The sequence below is a fragment of the Lagenorhynchus albirostris genome, chromosome 7 (genome assembly GCF_949774975.1).
Source record: "Lagenorhynchus albirostris chromosome 7, mLagAlb1.1, whole genome shotgun sequence".
Classification (NCBI taxonomy): domain Eukaryota; kingdom Metazoa; phylum Chordata; class Mammalia; order Artiodactyla; family Delphinidae; genus Lagenorhynchus; species Lagenorhynchus albirostris.
In genome coordinates, this window is record NC_083101.1 from 114,430,428 (window position 1) to 114,446,702 (window position 16,275).

The window sequence follows — 16,275 nt, forward strand, 5'->3', positions numbered from 1 at the left end:
GTGGCAACCAAAACAGTTAAATTCTTACAGTATAGTAAATGTTGACTTGCCGTGAAAATGAACACATTTACTGAAAGATATTTCTATAACGTGTTAACAATGTATTCTCATTTGATAACTATTGTTTTTCTCTTGTTCTTTTTTTTTCTTTTTGTTTATTTTTTTTGTAATTTACTGCTTGCCATTGCAGGAAGTAGAGGTTTGTATTCAGCTTCTGTATTTCACATTTTATTTTTGATTTTATATGAATCTTTACATTTTAATTACTCATAGACACTCAATTCACATTATTTTTCTCCTTAGGATGATTATTTCCGCACTTGGAGTCCAGGAAAGGCCTTCGATGGGGGTAAGAATGTCATTACTTTACAATAAATGTTTTTACATGTTTACAATCACTGAACTTCAAACATGATATTTATTGCCTGGTTAGATTTTAAAATACTAAATAGGAGAGCTTAGATGAATGGAAAAAATTCATGCCATAATTACTTTCACTTCAGAATATCATAGTTAGAGATAAGTTACTTAGGTATTGTGATTTGTCAAGGTGTCTCTCATTTTTAGAATCATATCTGATTTGTCTGATTTAGGCTTCTGAACTTTACTGTGTCCATTCTTATTAGTTGATACAAGTCACTTCATCCAGTTCTCAGATATATTCAAGTACTTTCACTAGGAAAGAGATTTATTTTTGCAAAATTTCAAAACAAATGGCTTTGCTGTCTCATTTTCAGTAAATAAAAGCTTTCCTTTAAAATGGAGCAGTCTGGTAATTAGACTCAGCTGGTGTCTTAGTAAGACCCCCGAAAGGAAAACTCTTGCATTGAAAAACTGTACCCGCAGTTCGTAGTCTTGGTTGGCCCCCTTGAGACGGAGGGCAGGACACACAGACGGGAGAGGAAGCCCTTCCCTGGGTGCAGGATATGCCCGATCTCAATGCAGTCATAATTATGTTAGTAAACAGATTAGTTTACCAAACTGTACACTATTAGAACCAGACTCTTTCTTTTAAAGTTTGAAATTTCTACTTTACATCGTCTGTAGTAACCTTACATAACATGGTATCCATGAAGCAGTATTATTTAAAAGTAGAAGTTGTTTTTTTAAATGAGCCATACTATGCCGTTAGGGGAAGCTTTACAGTATTGTGCTGTGTTTCCTAATATTTGGGATGAATGCTACCTCAGGCAGCCTCTGAGTAGGGACCAGCTGGGATGGACAAAGGATTGTGGTCAACGTAGAAATTAACCTTCAGTCGGAAACAGCAATTCACATCCTGCCCCTCCTGTAACATTACTTTCTTTGTTCCTTACTTCGTGATTTCACTGTCATTATCCAGTGTGTTAATTTGTGGGATTTACATAAAAATGATTTTGATTTGGTTACTGTAAGTCAAGTGAAAGGCACTAAAAGACAGGCAATGAAAAAAGACAGGCAAATATGCTTCACATCATTACACTTTGCAGATATTGTGTTTACAGATTGAAGGCTTGTGGCAACCCTGTATTCAACAAGTCTATTGGTGCCCGTTTTCCAACAACATTTGCTCACTTCCTGTCTTGTGTCACATTTTGGTCATTCTCACCTTATTTCAAACTTTTTCATTATTGTTGTATTTATTATGGTGATCTGTGATCAGGGATCTTTGGTGTTACTATTGTAATTGTTTTGAGGCATCACGAACTCCACCCAAAGAAGACAGTAAATGTAATAAATGTTGTGTGTTTTGACTGCTCTACCGACGAACCTTCTCTCCGTCTCTCTCCCTCTCCTCGGGCCTCCGTATTCCCTGAGACACAGCAATACTGAAATTAGGCTAATTAATAACCTACACTGGCCTCTAAGTGTTCAAGTGAAAAGAAGAGTCACAGGTCTCTCAGTTTAAATCAAAAGCTAGAAATGATGAAGCCCAGTGAGGAAGGTATGTCATTGGTGGGAATGTAAATTGGTGCAACCACTATGGAGAACGGTATGGAGGGTCCTTAAAAATCTAAAATTAGGGCTACCATATGACCCAGCAATCCCACTCCTGGGCATACATCCTGAGAAAACCATAATCCAAAAAGACACTTGCACCCCAGTGTTCATTGCAGCACTATTTGCGATAGCCAAGACATGGAAGCAACGTAAATGCCCATTGACAGAAGAATGGTTAAAGAAGATGTGGTGCACGTATACAAGGGAATATTACTCAGCCATAAAAAAGAATGAAATAATGCCATTTACAGCAACATGGATGGACCTAGAGATTATCATACTAAGTGAAGTAAGTCAGACAGAGAAAGACAAGTAGATCATATGATATCACTTATATGTGGAATCTACAAAAAAGATACAAATGAACTTATTTACAAAACAGATATAGACTCACAGACTTAGAAAATGAACTTATGGTTACCAAAGGGGAAAGGGTGGGGGGAGGGATAAATTCGGAGTTTGGGATTAACATATACACAGATAACCAACAAGAACCTACTGTATAGCACAGGGAGCCATACTCAGTGTCTTGTGATAACCTATAATGGAAAAGAATCTGGAAAAGAATCTATATATATAAAATATATATGCACATATATATATATTCAGCCATACATATATGGCTGAATCACTTTTCTGTACACCTGGAACTAACACAACATTGTGAATAAACTATAGTTCAACAGAGATTTAAAAAAAAAGCAAGCCGAGATAGGCCAAAAACAGTGAGCCAAGTTCTGAAAGCAAAGGAAAAGTTCTTGAAGGAAATTAAAAGCACTGCTCCAGTGAACACGTGGATGCTAAGAAAGCCAAACAGCCTTCTTGCTGACATGGAGAAAATTCTAGTGGCTGAATAGAAGATCAAACCAGCCACAGCATTTCCTAAACCGAAGCCTCATCCAGAGCCAGGCCCCACTCTCTTCAGTTCTGTAAAGGCTGAAGGAGGTAAGGCAGCTGCAGAAGAAGAGTTTCAAGCTAGCAGAGGTTGGTTCATGATGTTGAAGGAGAGAAGCTGTCAGTCTCCATAACATAAAAGTGAAGCAGCGAGGGGGTGATGTAGAAGCTTTAGCAAGTTATCCAGAAGATCTAGCTAAGATAATTAATGAAGTTGGCCACACTAAACAACAGATTTTCAGTGTAGACGAAACAGCCATCTGTTATAAGAAGATGCCGTCTAGGACTTTCATAGCTGGAGAGGAGAAGTCAATGCCTGGCTTCAAAGCTTCAACGGACAGGCCGAGCCTCTTGTTAGGGGCTAATGCAGCTGGTGAGTTTAAGTTGAAGCCAATGCTCATTTACCGTTCTGGAAATCCCATAATTAAGAATTATGCTAAATATACTCTGCCTGTGCTGTATAAATGGGACAACAATGCCTGAATGACAACACATCTGTTTACAGTATGCTTTACTGAATATTATAAGCCCACTGTTGAGACCTACTGCTCAAAAAAAAAAAAGAATCCTTTCAAAATGTTACTGCTCGTTGACAAGGCATCTGGTCACCCAAAGCTCTGATGGAGATGGACAGTGAGATTAATGTCGTTTTCATATCTGCTGTGCTGACACAGCATCTGTTCTGCAGCCCATGGATCAAAGAGGAACATTATGATTCATGGGAAGAGCTTAAGATACCAACCTTAACAGGAGTTTGGAAGAATTGATTCTGACCCTCATGGATGACTTGGAGGGGTTCAAGATTTCAGTCGAGGCAGGAACTGCAGATGTGGTGGAAACAGCAGGAGAACTAGAGTTAGGAGTGGAGCCTGAGGATGTGCCTGAATTGCTACAATCTCAGGATCAAACTTGAATGGATGAGGAACCGCTTCTTATGGGAGAGCAAAGAAAGTGGTTTCTTGAGATGGAATCTACTCCTGCTGAAGCTGCTGTGAAGACTGCTGAAATGACAGCGAAAGATTAGAATGTGACATAAACTTCGTTGATAACGCAGCAGCAGCAGTGTTTGAGAAGACTGCCTCCAATTTTGAATGAAGTTCTCCTGTGGGTAAAATGCTATCAAACAGCATTCATGCTACTGAGAAGTCATTCGTGAAGGGAAGAGTCAATTGATTCGGCAAACTTCCTTGTTGTCTTATTTTTAAAAACTGCCGCAGTCACCCCGCCTTCTGCAACTGTCACCCTGATCAGTCAGGAGCCACCAGCATCCAGGCAAGACCCTCCGCCAGCAAGAAGGTCATAACTCACTGAAGACTCATAGGATGGTTAGCATTTTGTAGCAAAAAAGTTTTTATTTTTTATTTTTTATTTTTTTTGCGGTTCGCGGGCCTCTCACTGTTGTGGCCTCTCCCGTTGCGGAGCACAGGCTCCGGACGCGCAGGCTCAGCGGCCATGGCTCACGGGCCCAGCCGCTCCGTGGCATGTGGGATCTTCCCAGACCGGGGCATGAACCCGTGTCCCCTGCATCGGCAGGCAGACTCTCAACCACTGCGCCACCAGGGAAACCCAAAAATGTATTTTAATTAGGGTGCGTGCATTGGTTTTTTTTAGGCATAATGCACAATTAATAGACTACAGTATAGTGTAAACATAACTTTTATGTATTTTAAATATCTTATATATTAAATATATTTTATATTTTTCTTTTTAATTTTATATTAAAAAATACATGTGACTCACTTTATTGCAATATTTGCTTTATTGTGGTTGTCTGGAACTGAACCCACAATCTCTGAGGTATGCCTGCAATGAAGTGCAGACTGAGATAATATGTGCATGCTTTCTTAGGAAATGAATTTTTGTTGTGGAATCATAAACCTTGAAAAATTGCAGTTATCTATGAAACGGATGTTAACACTTAAATTTGCCGTACTTGGTGTAGCCAATTACAAATAAGATGCTTTGTTTTTCTCATTTGTGTGTGTGAATATGTGTTGCACTGCAATTTATCTCTTGTTTAAAAAGAAAAAGAGATCGTTATAGAGAGGCTTCCAAATCCTGAGGTACTGGTAAGACTGATGTACTTTACTATTTGAAGAAGTTTTTGACCTAACAACTTGTCAAATACCATATTTATCAAGCAGAGAGTAGCTCAGGCATGATGATAGCTAATGTTTGTAAAGTGTCCTATATGCAGTTACTGTTCTAAGTATTCAGTATATGAGTTACATTAGTTCATTAATCTTCACAGTCACCCTGCTGGGTGGATGGGGAAGGTGAGGCCTGAGGCGTTGAAGGTCCTGCCAAGGTCATATTCCTACAAAGTGGCAGAGCCTGGCCTTGGGTCCAGGCAGTGTGACCCCTGCACCCCGTTTCCCGATTGCTAGGAGGTACTGTCACTCGTATGGTAGCACTAAGATGAAATAATGGCATTCAAATGGAATTTTGAAGGTTGTGCTTTAAGAATAAGTATTTAGGGCTTCCCTGGTGGCGCAGTGGTTGAGGGTCCGCCTGCCGATGCAGGGGACGCGGGTCCGTGCCCCGGCCTGGGGGGATCCCGCATGCCGCGGGGTGGCTGGGCCTGTGGGCCATGGCCACTGGGGCTGCGCGTCCAGAGCCTGTGCTCCGCAACAGGAGAGGCCGCAGCAGTGAGAGGCCCATGTACCACCACCAAAAAAAAAAAAAAAAAAGTATTTACTTGACTGAACTTCGAAATATTGTTGTTAGCTTTGTTTCTGTGTTTAAAATGATATTTTGTACACTATCAGGTTTTGATTGATTGAACATATAGTTGATAAATATACATGGGAAAGTTTTGTATTCAAAAAATAAGAAAGAAGGGGAAAATTAGTTTGAACTACATGTATTTTTTTCTATTTTGTTTTTTTGTGTTGAGTCAAATTGACCAACCCATTTGTAGACTATAGTGAGGAGTGAGAAAAACCATCCTGTTCTCATCTGGCTTTGAATAAGATAGATAGTGTCATCTCATTGGGATAGAATAGACACTTGACATATGTTAACTTCAAATGCTTCTTGTTCTTTCTGATGAAGGAACTTTCCATTAAGGATCATTTTCAAAATGATTGAGCTGTTGAACATAATTCAGAATACTTTTTATGAGTGTTTTAAGTTTTAATATATCACATTTTTCATTGGCTTATGGACATCAATATCATATCAATATAAATTGATTTTCCCTAGTATCTTTACTGGGGGTCTTGCATATTTCTAAAAGGAGCAAAGAAAAATTTACGTTAGCATAGAACATTTTTCTGATAATGTTTGTATAATTTTTATCATACTCATTTAAAAGTATAATTTACTTCCATTTCTATTATGTTCCACAAAATATGCAAAAATACCACTAATTTAAATGTTACTTAATATTTCATAAAATTAATGGCATAATTTCTGAGCGTAAAGCTCCTCTTTATGTATATCCATAGATGTACCCACACATACATACACAACATGGTTACATAGTTACACACTCAGCAAACACACATGTTGGCACAGGCAAACTTGCCTCTAGGTAAAAATCAACTGATTGTTCACATATAGCTTATTTACCTTCTGGTTTTGCTGTGACATTTTCCATTTCTTGTGAGTTTCTTTTTTTAATTAATTAGAACATTCCCGCTTATTTTAAACCACTAAAATAGTAAGAGTTTTGGAAAAAGTATAACGGTTTTAAATGAATTAAAGTAAATCTATTTTGGTGATGGTGAACTTGCTTTGAAGTAAAAGAAAGTATACTGATGCCATAAATAAATTGCTTTTGATTGCTCTACCTAGAATTTTCTGTGCCATTACTTCTGTTCATTAGTTGACACAACATAAATTGCCTGAAAAATAGTTCTAACGAGGACGTGCACCTTCTTGAACATGGCATAAAAATTCTGTGTTTGCCATGAGAAACTGAAGGGGTAGTTCAGGAATGAACCTTAGAGGGGCAGCATGATAAGGATTTTAAATAATTTAATAAATGCTTCAGATAAATATGCTGTAGATTTAAAACATAGTCACTTGTTTCCTTTTCACTACATTCTTCCTGCCTTGTTTTTGGTTGGGGGTTAATTTGGGTAATAGCTAAGTTGCTGAAATTTTTAGCCTTCGTTCTTGAGAGTCGTTTAGAGAATATACTTGTCCCAAAGTGCTGTGTATCTAAGGATCACCTTTTATCCAAAAGTTTTTTTCTCCAGCATTTGATATCTACCGAGCTCCGAGATGAAAGAGATTCAGGCTAAAAATGTGTTTTCTGTATTTCCCCAGTTTTACCTTCCAATCCAGCTGAGAGTCCTCCCCTTGGTCCTTACCGTGTGGTGAATTACGTAAAGAAGCTGAATTTAATAGATCCAGAGATCTCAGGCAGATCAGTTCTCTGTTACTGATTTGTTTCCCCTGCTGGTGCAGATTTCCAGGGATATGGAATTAGGGCAGGAGCGTAGCTGTGCTTCCGTCAGCATCTGTGTGTCACCGCAGTTTCGCACTGTGCTCTGTTTCTGAGCCTGGCCCTCTCTGGGAAGGGTAGCTTGACTCCTACTGGCTGGTTAAGTTGTATTTAAATTAAACAAACGTTCCTGAAGAGGTGATGTGCTAGGACACCATTCCTAAACGCCAGCCGCTCAAAATCTAGCTGCGAGAGATAAGCACGGGCAGCTAGCTCTGTGTCTGCATGAGCCATCCTTGCCCGGGAGTGGAGGGCTGAGAAGAAGACTTAGTTGTACACTTACCCACTGCTTCTGTCTTTCCAGGAGCAGGTCTCAGAACTTACCCGATTCCCCTAATTTCTCCTACTCATTTGCAAAGCATCTCACATAATCCCACAGTCACAGCTTGAGGCATCCTCTGCAACCTGCCTCTGGCTGCAAAGGGAAAGCTGTGGAGGCTTCATCTGGAGTTTTTTTCCCCCTCAGTGAACAGAGCTGTTGAGTATTGTGACTGTAATTATTTCTGAAATTGAAGAAGACTTGTGTTTGGGAAAATACACCCCCCAAACTCATCTTTCCCTTCTTAAAATGTACCCCCATATTCTTGAAGGTGCATGTATGTGGTGACACATGTAGGAATTGTCTTTCCTCCAGATGCCTTTAACTTTTCACTTGTTCCACGAGGATAATGTTTTCATGTTCTGAGAAGGTGTTGGTTGGTGGTGTGGACCACAGGCCTGGCTGCCCTGCTTCCCAGCAGAGGCTTACTGGTCCCCGATGCTATTTAGTTCATGGGCTGGGGTATTTGGGCACTTTTCTAGCAGAAAAATTGGTGTTCCCAGAACTGAAATTCAGTGGGGACAATATGCAAAGATGTTTATATGATTACAATTTTTTTTTTTTTTTTTTGGCTGTGCGCGGGCCTCTCACTGCTGTGGCCTCTCCCGCTGTGGAGCACAGGCTCCGGACTTGCAGCCTCAGCGGCCATGGCTCACGGGCCCAGCCGCTCCGCGGCATGCGGGATCCTCCCGGACCGGGGCACGAACCCGCGTCCCCTGCATCGGCAGGAGGACTCTCAACCACTGTGCCACCAGGGAAGCCCAGATTACAATATTTTTAAATGCTTCCATTTAAAAATGTTCCATTTAAAAATGCTTTCATTTAAAAATGTAAATTCTGAACCGTTATTTGATCTGAATCTTTATTTGATCAGCACACAAGAATTGATTTCAGATTTTTTTATCACTTTGGACAGAGTACTTGTTAGGGTTTTCAAGGGCTAATGACCATGCCTCTTACATCATATGTTAGTTGTATCACACATGTTGGCAACCCTGGCTTATGGAACCCTCTGGAAAACCTGCAAAAACAACCTGTGTTCAACATAGAAACCAACAGGGCGTCTTCATTTACCCTATGTCAGAGTGTACAACTACACAGGACTTTTAAGTGAGAAAAGTATTTCCTCTCCCCATCCAATTTTGATTTCTTTATACAAGAAGAGTATTTATTTTGTTTTATACCAAAATCTCTAAAATATAGGAATCAGGAATCTTAGATTGTTTCATTCTATGTCAGTGCCTTTTTTCCTGCACAGAATAATAAAGACCTGGTCTGTGTTTTTAATTTATAAGATACAATCAAGATTAATGGTACTTCATTTGGTTCGTATCACAGTAGCATGCATAGGTGGAAAGAAGGGAATTATATTTATTTCTTTTCAGTGAGCTTATGTGTTAGTAAATTGTGAATCAGATTTTTAGAGCGAGGGATTGATCAAATTCACTTCAAAGGTATTCTATTCTGATACATAAGAAATAATATCTTTATCTCAAACCTTGTTAATCTAACCTAGTAATAAGTATTGTGAAGGTTGAGAAACATTAAAGATATACGGGAAATGATACTTAAGTAGGAATCCTCCCCTGGATAAAGGAGTGATTTTCCGTCCTGCCTCACATGAGAATTACTAAGCACCCAGTTAAAATGCAGCTGCCTGGGCTCGATCCCTGAATGTTTGATTTAATTTATCTGGGACAGATTTGGGGCACTTCCTGTGTGTTTGTGTGTGTGTTTTAATTTTAAAAATTGTGACAAAATTTACATAACATAAAATCTACTGTTTTACACATTTTAAGTGTATAGCTCACTGTTACTAAATACATTCACACAGTTGTGTAATCATCACCACCATCCATCTCCAGAATGTTTTCATCTTCCCAAACTGAAACTTTGACCCCATTACACATTCACTCCCCATCCCACCCCCCCAGCCCTTGGTCCCCACCATCTACTTTCTATCTCCATTATTTGACTCCTCTAAGGCCCTCGTGTAAGCGGAATCATGCAGGGTCTGTCCTTTTGTGACTGACATTTCACTTAGCATCATGTCCTCAAGGTTCACCCACGCTGTAGCACGTGTCAGAACTCCTTTCTTTTTTGAGGCTGAATAATGTTCTATTGTATTATGTATGTGCCACATTTTGTTCATCCATTGATCCATTCATGGACACTTGGGTTGCTTCCCCACTTTGGTTATTGTGAAAATGCAGCTATGAACATTAGAATACAAATATCTGTTTGAATGTCTGCTTTCAATTCCTTTGAGTATATACCCAGAATTGGAACTGCTGGATCTTGTAGTAATTCCATGGATAATTATTTGAGGAACCATCATACTATTCTCCAGAGCAGCTGTATCATTTTACATTCCCACCAGCAATGCGGAAGAGTTCCAATTTCTCCACATCTTCACCAATATTTGTTATTTTGTTTTCTTGAAAACAATATCCCTCCTGATGGATACGTATATATTTCTGCTTTAAGTTCTACAATTTATTATTTTATGCAGTTACAGTTGAGAATCACAGGGTACGAGTAGTGACACGAAAATAATTCCTTTCATCTCCTCATTCTGTTTTGCAGTACTGAGAAGTTTATGGTCAAAACAGCTGTTCTTTTGAAGGCAATCAAAAATGTCAGGGAATTTTAAATAACCTCTTCGCCTTTTCAGAGCTGGTGCCAGAAGCAAGTGCGAAGGAGTTTGAGAATGGATTGTGGGAATCGGGAAACCCCCAAAGACAGAAGCATAGTTTCCAGTGAACAAGCACTGCCTATGTGTCAGCCTTAAAAAGTAGATAACATTCTTTACAAAGGAAACAAGTTGAGAGAAGTCGGTAAAGGTAACACAGCTAGTAGGCATAGCTGGGTCTGAAGTCTCTTGTTAGTGGGTTTGAGTCCTTTCCTCTTTCTAGCCTTGTATGCATGTGTTCTGTTTCTCAACTCAGATGTATTTTTTATGAAGAGACATGGTAGGGATCGAAACCGCAGGATGTGTGGGCAGGGGTTGGAGCGGGGGTCCGAGGAGCTTAGGTTCTTTATGTCTGGGCGCAGAACGAATTCAGCCAGAGGCAAAGTGGTAGGCAAGAAGTGATTTATTAGTGTAGGACGCTTGTGAGAAATGCCGGCGAGCAATCCAGCGCTGCCCCTAGAATTTAGTGGGCTCCGTATTTATCACCAAAGGAAAAGTGGGGAGGGAGAGAGGACCACCTGCTTCCTCATCCTTGAGTAGACATCAAGCTTCCATCATCAGCTCCTTCACACAAGGTGGGGGAGTTTTCTTGTCCCTACGTGGTCAGGCCGGGATTGTTACGGCACTATTTAACTTAGGAGAGGGGTGGAAACATATGCTAAAAAATGGTAAATCATCGCAGGTTTCAGTATAATGTCACCTTTTCCTTATCTTTTTGTTTTTAAGGTGCACAGAGGAGCGTGTCCTAGGAAATATGAACTTACTGAGCTCACTGGGCAGGGTGTGGGTTTCAGTCCACCATGGTTTTTTTTTTTTTTTTGCGGTACGCGGGCCTCTCACTGTTGTGGCCTCTCCCGTTGCGGAGCACAGGCTCCGGACGTGCAGGCTCAGTGACCATGGCTCACGGGCCCAGCCGCACCGCGGAATGTGGGATCTTCCCAGACCAGGGCACAAACCCGTGTCCCCTGCATCGGCAGGTGGACTCTCAACCACTGCGCCACCAGGGAAGCCCTCCACCATGGTTTTATTGTCTGGGCGCATGTCTCATGCTTCTCTTGCTTGGTTTTGTTGTTAAGCGAGCCTGCTTTCTTGAGTGATCATTAACTCACAGGGTCTCCCATACTTTTTTCTCTACTTAAGATCCCCTAGTGGGCTTAACTATTTAATCACCTCCTTTGTCCCTTTACTCTGTCCCTATCAGGATGACACAGCGATAGCTAGCAATCATCCAGTGTACGTGGTACCCTGTTTAGAATTGCTCCACTACCAAGGAAAGGAGGTGTTTGTAACTTGTGTTCTAATTTTAGAATAGAGGAATACAGATTTTTAAACTCACTTATGTAATTATTATCCAACAAGTGCAAGGATTTTTGCAGTGGGTGTATTTCCATTTCTTGGGAACAATTACAGCATATCTGTAAGGCAAGAAAATGTTTTAATGACATAGGAAAGCCTTTGTGGAATACTTTCTTAGAAGTACTTTTCCTTGAAGTCTCTTGACCACGATTCTCACCTCACTTCCTTTACAAGCACTGGAGGAAAGAAGTACATGTGTTGGGAATTCCTGGTAATTCCCTGGCGGTCCAGTGGTTAGGATTCCGCGCTTTCACTGCCAGGCGCCTGGGTTCGATTCCTGGTCAATCGGGGAACTCAGATCTCACATGTCGTGTGGCATGGCCGAAATGAAAACAAAAAGTACATGTGTTCTTAGGTTATTGAAGTGTTGGCCCTGAAACTCAGAGGTGCCTGTATCCTGTCACTAAAACAGCTGAAGAATGCCTGCATCTCAGGGAGCCTGGGGTCCAGCCTGGACTCAGACTTTCTCCTCAGATGTGCCAAGCAAGCATTTACTATGTGAAGGCAGCTTCTTAAGTTAAACAAACATTTTTTTTCCTTATGTCCAATTTGGGGTCCTATATTCATGATCAAGAGTGAATAAATTCATGCTTCTGCATGAAAATTATTGGAATATTAGAAACTAACCAATATGATACTCTTTTTAGGAGTTTTTGTTTAATGAATCACTTTTTAAATTAATGAATATCTTATTATTTTTTTAATAAATTTATTTTTGGCTGTGTTGGGTCTTTGTTGCTGCACACGGGCGTTCTCTAGTTGCAGCGAGGAGGGGATACTCTTCCTTGTGGTGAGCAGCCTTCTCATCGTGGTGCCTTCTCTTGTTGTGGAGCATGGACTCTAGGTGCGTGGGCTTCGGTAGTTGTGGCACCTGGGCTCAGTAGTTGTGGCTTGTGGGCTCTAGAGCACAGGCTCAGTAGTTGTGGCTTGCAGGATCTAGAGTTCAGGCTCAGTAGTTGTGGCACACGGGCTCAGTAGTTGTTGCTCGCAGGCTCTAGAGCGCAGGATCAGTAGTTGTGGCTCACAGCCTCAATAGTTGTGGCACGTGGGCTCAGTAGTTATGGCTCGTGGGCTGTAGAGCGCAGGCTCAGTAGCTGTGGCGCATGGGCTTAGTTGCTCCGTGGCATGTGGGCTCTTCCCGGACCAGGGCTCGAACCCGTGTCCCCTGCATTGGTAGGCGGATTCTTAACCACTGCGCCACCAGGGAAGCCCCATAATGAATATTTTAGATGAGAATCCTCGGCTGCTCTTCACAGAGACCCTGGAATGTCATTGTCACGGTTTCTTCTAGTTCTGACATTTCACAAATTATTTAATATAAATTTTTTATAGATCGCTAATTTTGCTCCTTCGCCCCAGACTTTGTATTTTCCTCTTTCCTCAGCATGTTTCTTGGTGACTCTGCCCAGGCGCTCCTGAGGTCCTGAGATAAATGGCCAGTTGTGGGGAATGTTTGCTTGGGCCACTGAGACGTGAGTTAGAGTCACAGCTGAGGAATCCTGGCTACTTACTTCGTGCCAGACACAGCCATTCTACAGGTGTCTTCCTCTGATTAAAAAAAAATTAGGAACAAATTCTAATTCAAAAAGTTGTGAAACTGAATGAAAAACATGTAAAACCTATACACACAGTAATATAATGTTTAGTATTTTTCCTTCTCTCTCTCTCTCATATTTCTTTTGAAAAAAATTAGTAAACTTTTACTACTTTTATTTATTTGAAAACAGTATTCTTGCCCTGACATGAAGTATTTGTCCGTTCTATAGTATTTTTTAATAGCTAGAGTGGTCACAGAAATTCTTGGGCTTCATACCCTTGAACAATAATTATTTTGAGAGATATTGTGAAAAATTTTTCTTCCTTGACAAGTTTAGAGTAATGTTATTGGGTAGAGCAGTGTTTCTTACTATATTAAGCAGCATACATTACAATTTGTAATTAATAAGATGAAATCAATAATCAGTACCATTTATGGAGTAGTAAAAAGGAGTATACACCCTGGATTCAGTTATTAAAACAATTTTCTACAGCATAATAGTCTTTTTAAAAGAGTAACAGTGCAATGCCCCCCCCCTTTAAAATAATTACTTTTCTTTTTTAAATTTTAAATAATCTGATCAAAAAACATATCTTCTTGATTGTGGTCATGGTATTAAAAAGATTTATCAGTGTTTCACCTGTAAAGCCTGGGAAGTTATTTCTGTTACTGTTTAAAAGGGGAGAAGGCCTGACCAGAAAGGTACTCTTTTAAGCACGGTTTATTACATTTTTAAAAAACAGACCTTATTTTTCAGAGCAATTGTAAGTTCACAGCAACGTTGAGCAGAAGGTCCAGAGATTTAGCCCAAGCCCCCTGCCCCCCGCACACAGGCACAGTCTCCCCGCCCTCAGCGTCCCCACCAGACAGTACATTTGTTACACTTCATGAACCTGCATAGACACATCACATCACCTACGTTTTCAACCTGTGTTACCACTTCATCGTGGTCAAGCCCTTTCAGGCAGTAAGAATAAAATAGAGAACTAGACCCAAACTCATCCAGGGAGAAGTAAACATTCCAGGTGACCCCTGAGACTAAAATCGCAAAATATTGCGTCAATGTGGGTCTCCCAGAATGCTCTGGTTGTTGACATAACAGGTAACGGGGCAGCCGTCCCTCTGCTCACCTGATGTTTTCAGTGTAAGACCATAGAAATCTAGAAAGCCATATTGATTTTCATTAGAATATAGAATGGTGTCGATATGTGACTTTATAACTTTGCTCACCGTGAGTTGTAGATTTTCATCATAAAGGACAGTATTTGGCAGAGAAGGTTTAAAGAAGGATATGAGTAGACCCTTCCATTCAAGAAGTTCTGCATTTCAGAGGACAGCACACGTCTCTTCTTCGAGAGTCCACTGAATGATAATCAAAATCATCCCAAATAACTGTCAGCAAAATTATTTTAAGGTGATTTTTTGTATTTTCTTCTGTGCCTGGTTTACAGCAGAACTGAAAGGTATTTTCAGTCGAACTGTGCCTCACAGCACAAGACTGTACCAGGGACAGAAGGAAAGAAACAAGGTCAAGAAGACCTTGCCTTGAAGGAGCAGGAGCTCCCAGACTCTTGGGTGTGTCCCACGTAGCTTAGAGAAGAAAAGCAGGTGAAGGTAACTGAGACCAGACCATCAGAATTCAAAGTCCAGGGAAATACACTGACATATCGTCTAGGCACACCAGACACAGCCCCAGGTAGGTCAGGCAAGTGTGTGTCTTATTAGGAAGGTCACGTTCTGTCAGTGGGTAACGACATCAGTAGGGGGAGTCTAATATAAGTTTTTTGGCAAGATAACGTTAAATCGTCTTTCATAAACATTTAAGATGTGAGGATGAGAAAAAGGATTATATGGTTGGGAGTTTTGTTGCCGAAGCCCAAATAGAATGTTTATCTTTTTTTAAAATAATTAATTAATTGATTAATTTTTTGGCTGTGTTGGGTCTTGTTTCTGTGCAAGGGCTTTCTCTAGTTGTGGCAAGTGGGGGCCACTCTTCATCACGGTGTGTGGGCCTCTCACTATTGCAGCCTCTCTAGTTGAGGAGCACAGGCTCTAGATGCACAGGCTCAGTAGTTGTGGCTCACGGGCCTAGTTGCTCTGTGGCATGTGGGATCTTCCCAGACCAGGGCTCGAGCCCGTGTCCCCTGCATCGGCAGGCAGATTCTCAACCACTGCGCCACCAAGGAAGCCCTAGGATGTTTATCTTTACTGATTGTGTCTATGCTGTGGTGAAGACTTCAGTTCAGGTCCTGGCTGGTAAGGGGTAGAGTGGCAGAGACGGGTTTGCAGGGCGCTGCCTGCACGAGTGATGTGAGGTTGCAGCGAAAGGCAGTGTTTGCAGAGCTCCTGGCAGGAGGCACCTGAGTCGGCAGGACTTAGCCGGCATTGTGTCCCCGTTCAGACAGAGGACCTCTAGCCTTGGGCACAGCGATGAAGATGTGAATGAACTCGGCAGGTCTGGCTCAAGAGCCGGGAAACTGGGAGGAGTCTGCCAGCAGGCATTGTGGCGGGAAAGAACGGAGAACTAGTTACCAGGGCTAAGGAAGCTACAGACCAGGTTTCATGAAGGGCCAGAGAGCAGCCTGACAGCAGGATAGATACACCGCAGGAGGCTGGTCTGCAGAGCGAGTGGCCTCAGTCCATCCACCTCCCTGTTAACTGGGGACTCTTTATTTCCTTCTGCAAAGGAACGGGGTCCTGTTGGGACTTGTCTCATACTCTAGGAGATTATCCATCTATCTGTCTAATCATCTATCTATCCATCTATCTATCATCTATCCATCTTTCTATCATCTATCTATCATGTATGTGCCTATCTCTATATCTATCATCTATGTATGTATCTACCTATTTCTATATCTGCATATCTATCTATTTGTTTATGTATGTATATGATGATATACATGTATATCTCTCATCGTCTCTTACGTTATTTCCTCTGCTCTCATGACACTGAAACCTGCCCACTTTCAGACATCGCCCTTCAGTCCACATATGGGGGGTCACACTTAGGTGTCATGATAACCATATAGAAATAATGAAAG

General features: G+C 41.1%; 1 protein-coding gene across 4 annotated transcripts in view; it reads left to right on the forward strand.

Annotated features, from left to right (window-relative positions):
- SPOCK3 (SPARC (osteonectin), cwcv and kazal like domains proteoglycan 3) overlaps positions 1-16,275 on the forward strand; it is a 432,576-nt gene that overhangs the window by 132,591 nt on the left and 283,710 nt on the right. For 2 of the 4 annotated variants that reach the window (XM_060153638.1, XM_060153640.1), the window contains exon 2: positions 304-349. The exons of 1 other annotated variant lie outside the window; for it this stretch is intronic. In XM_060153638.1, the coding sequence (XP_060009621.1) occupies positions 304-349 (46 nt within the window). Of the gene's footprint in view, positions 1-190; positions 200-303; positions 350-16,275 lie in introns of all 4 variants that reach the window. One more of the 4 variants, XM_060153639.1, reaches the window with a different exon arrangement.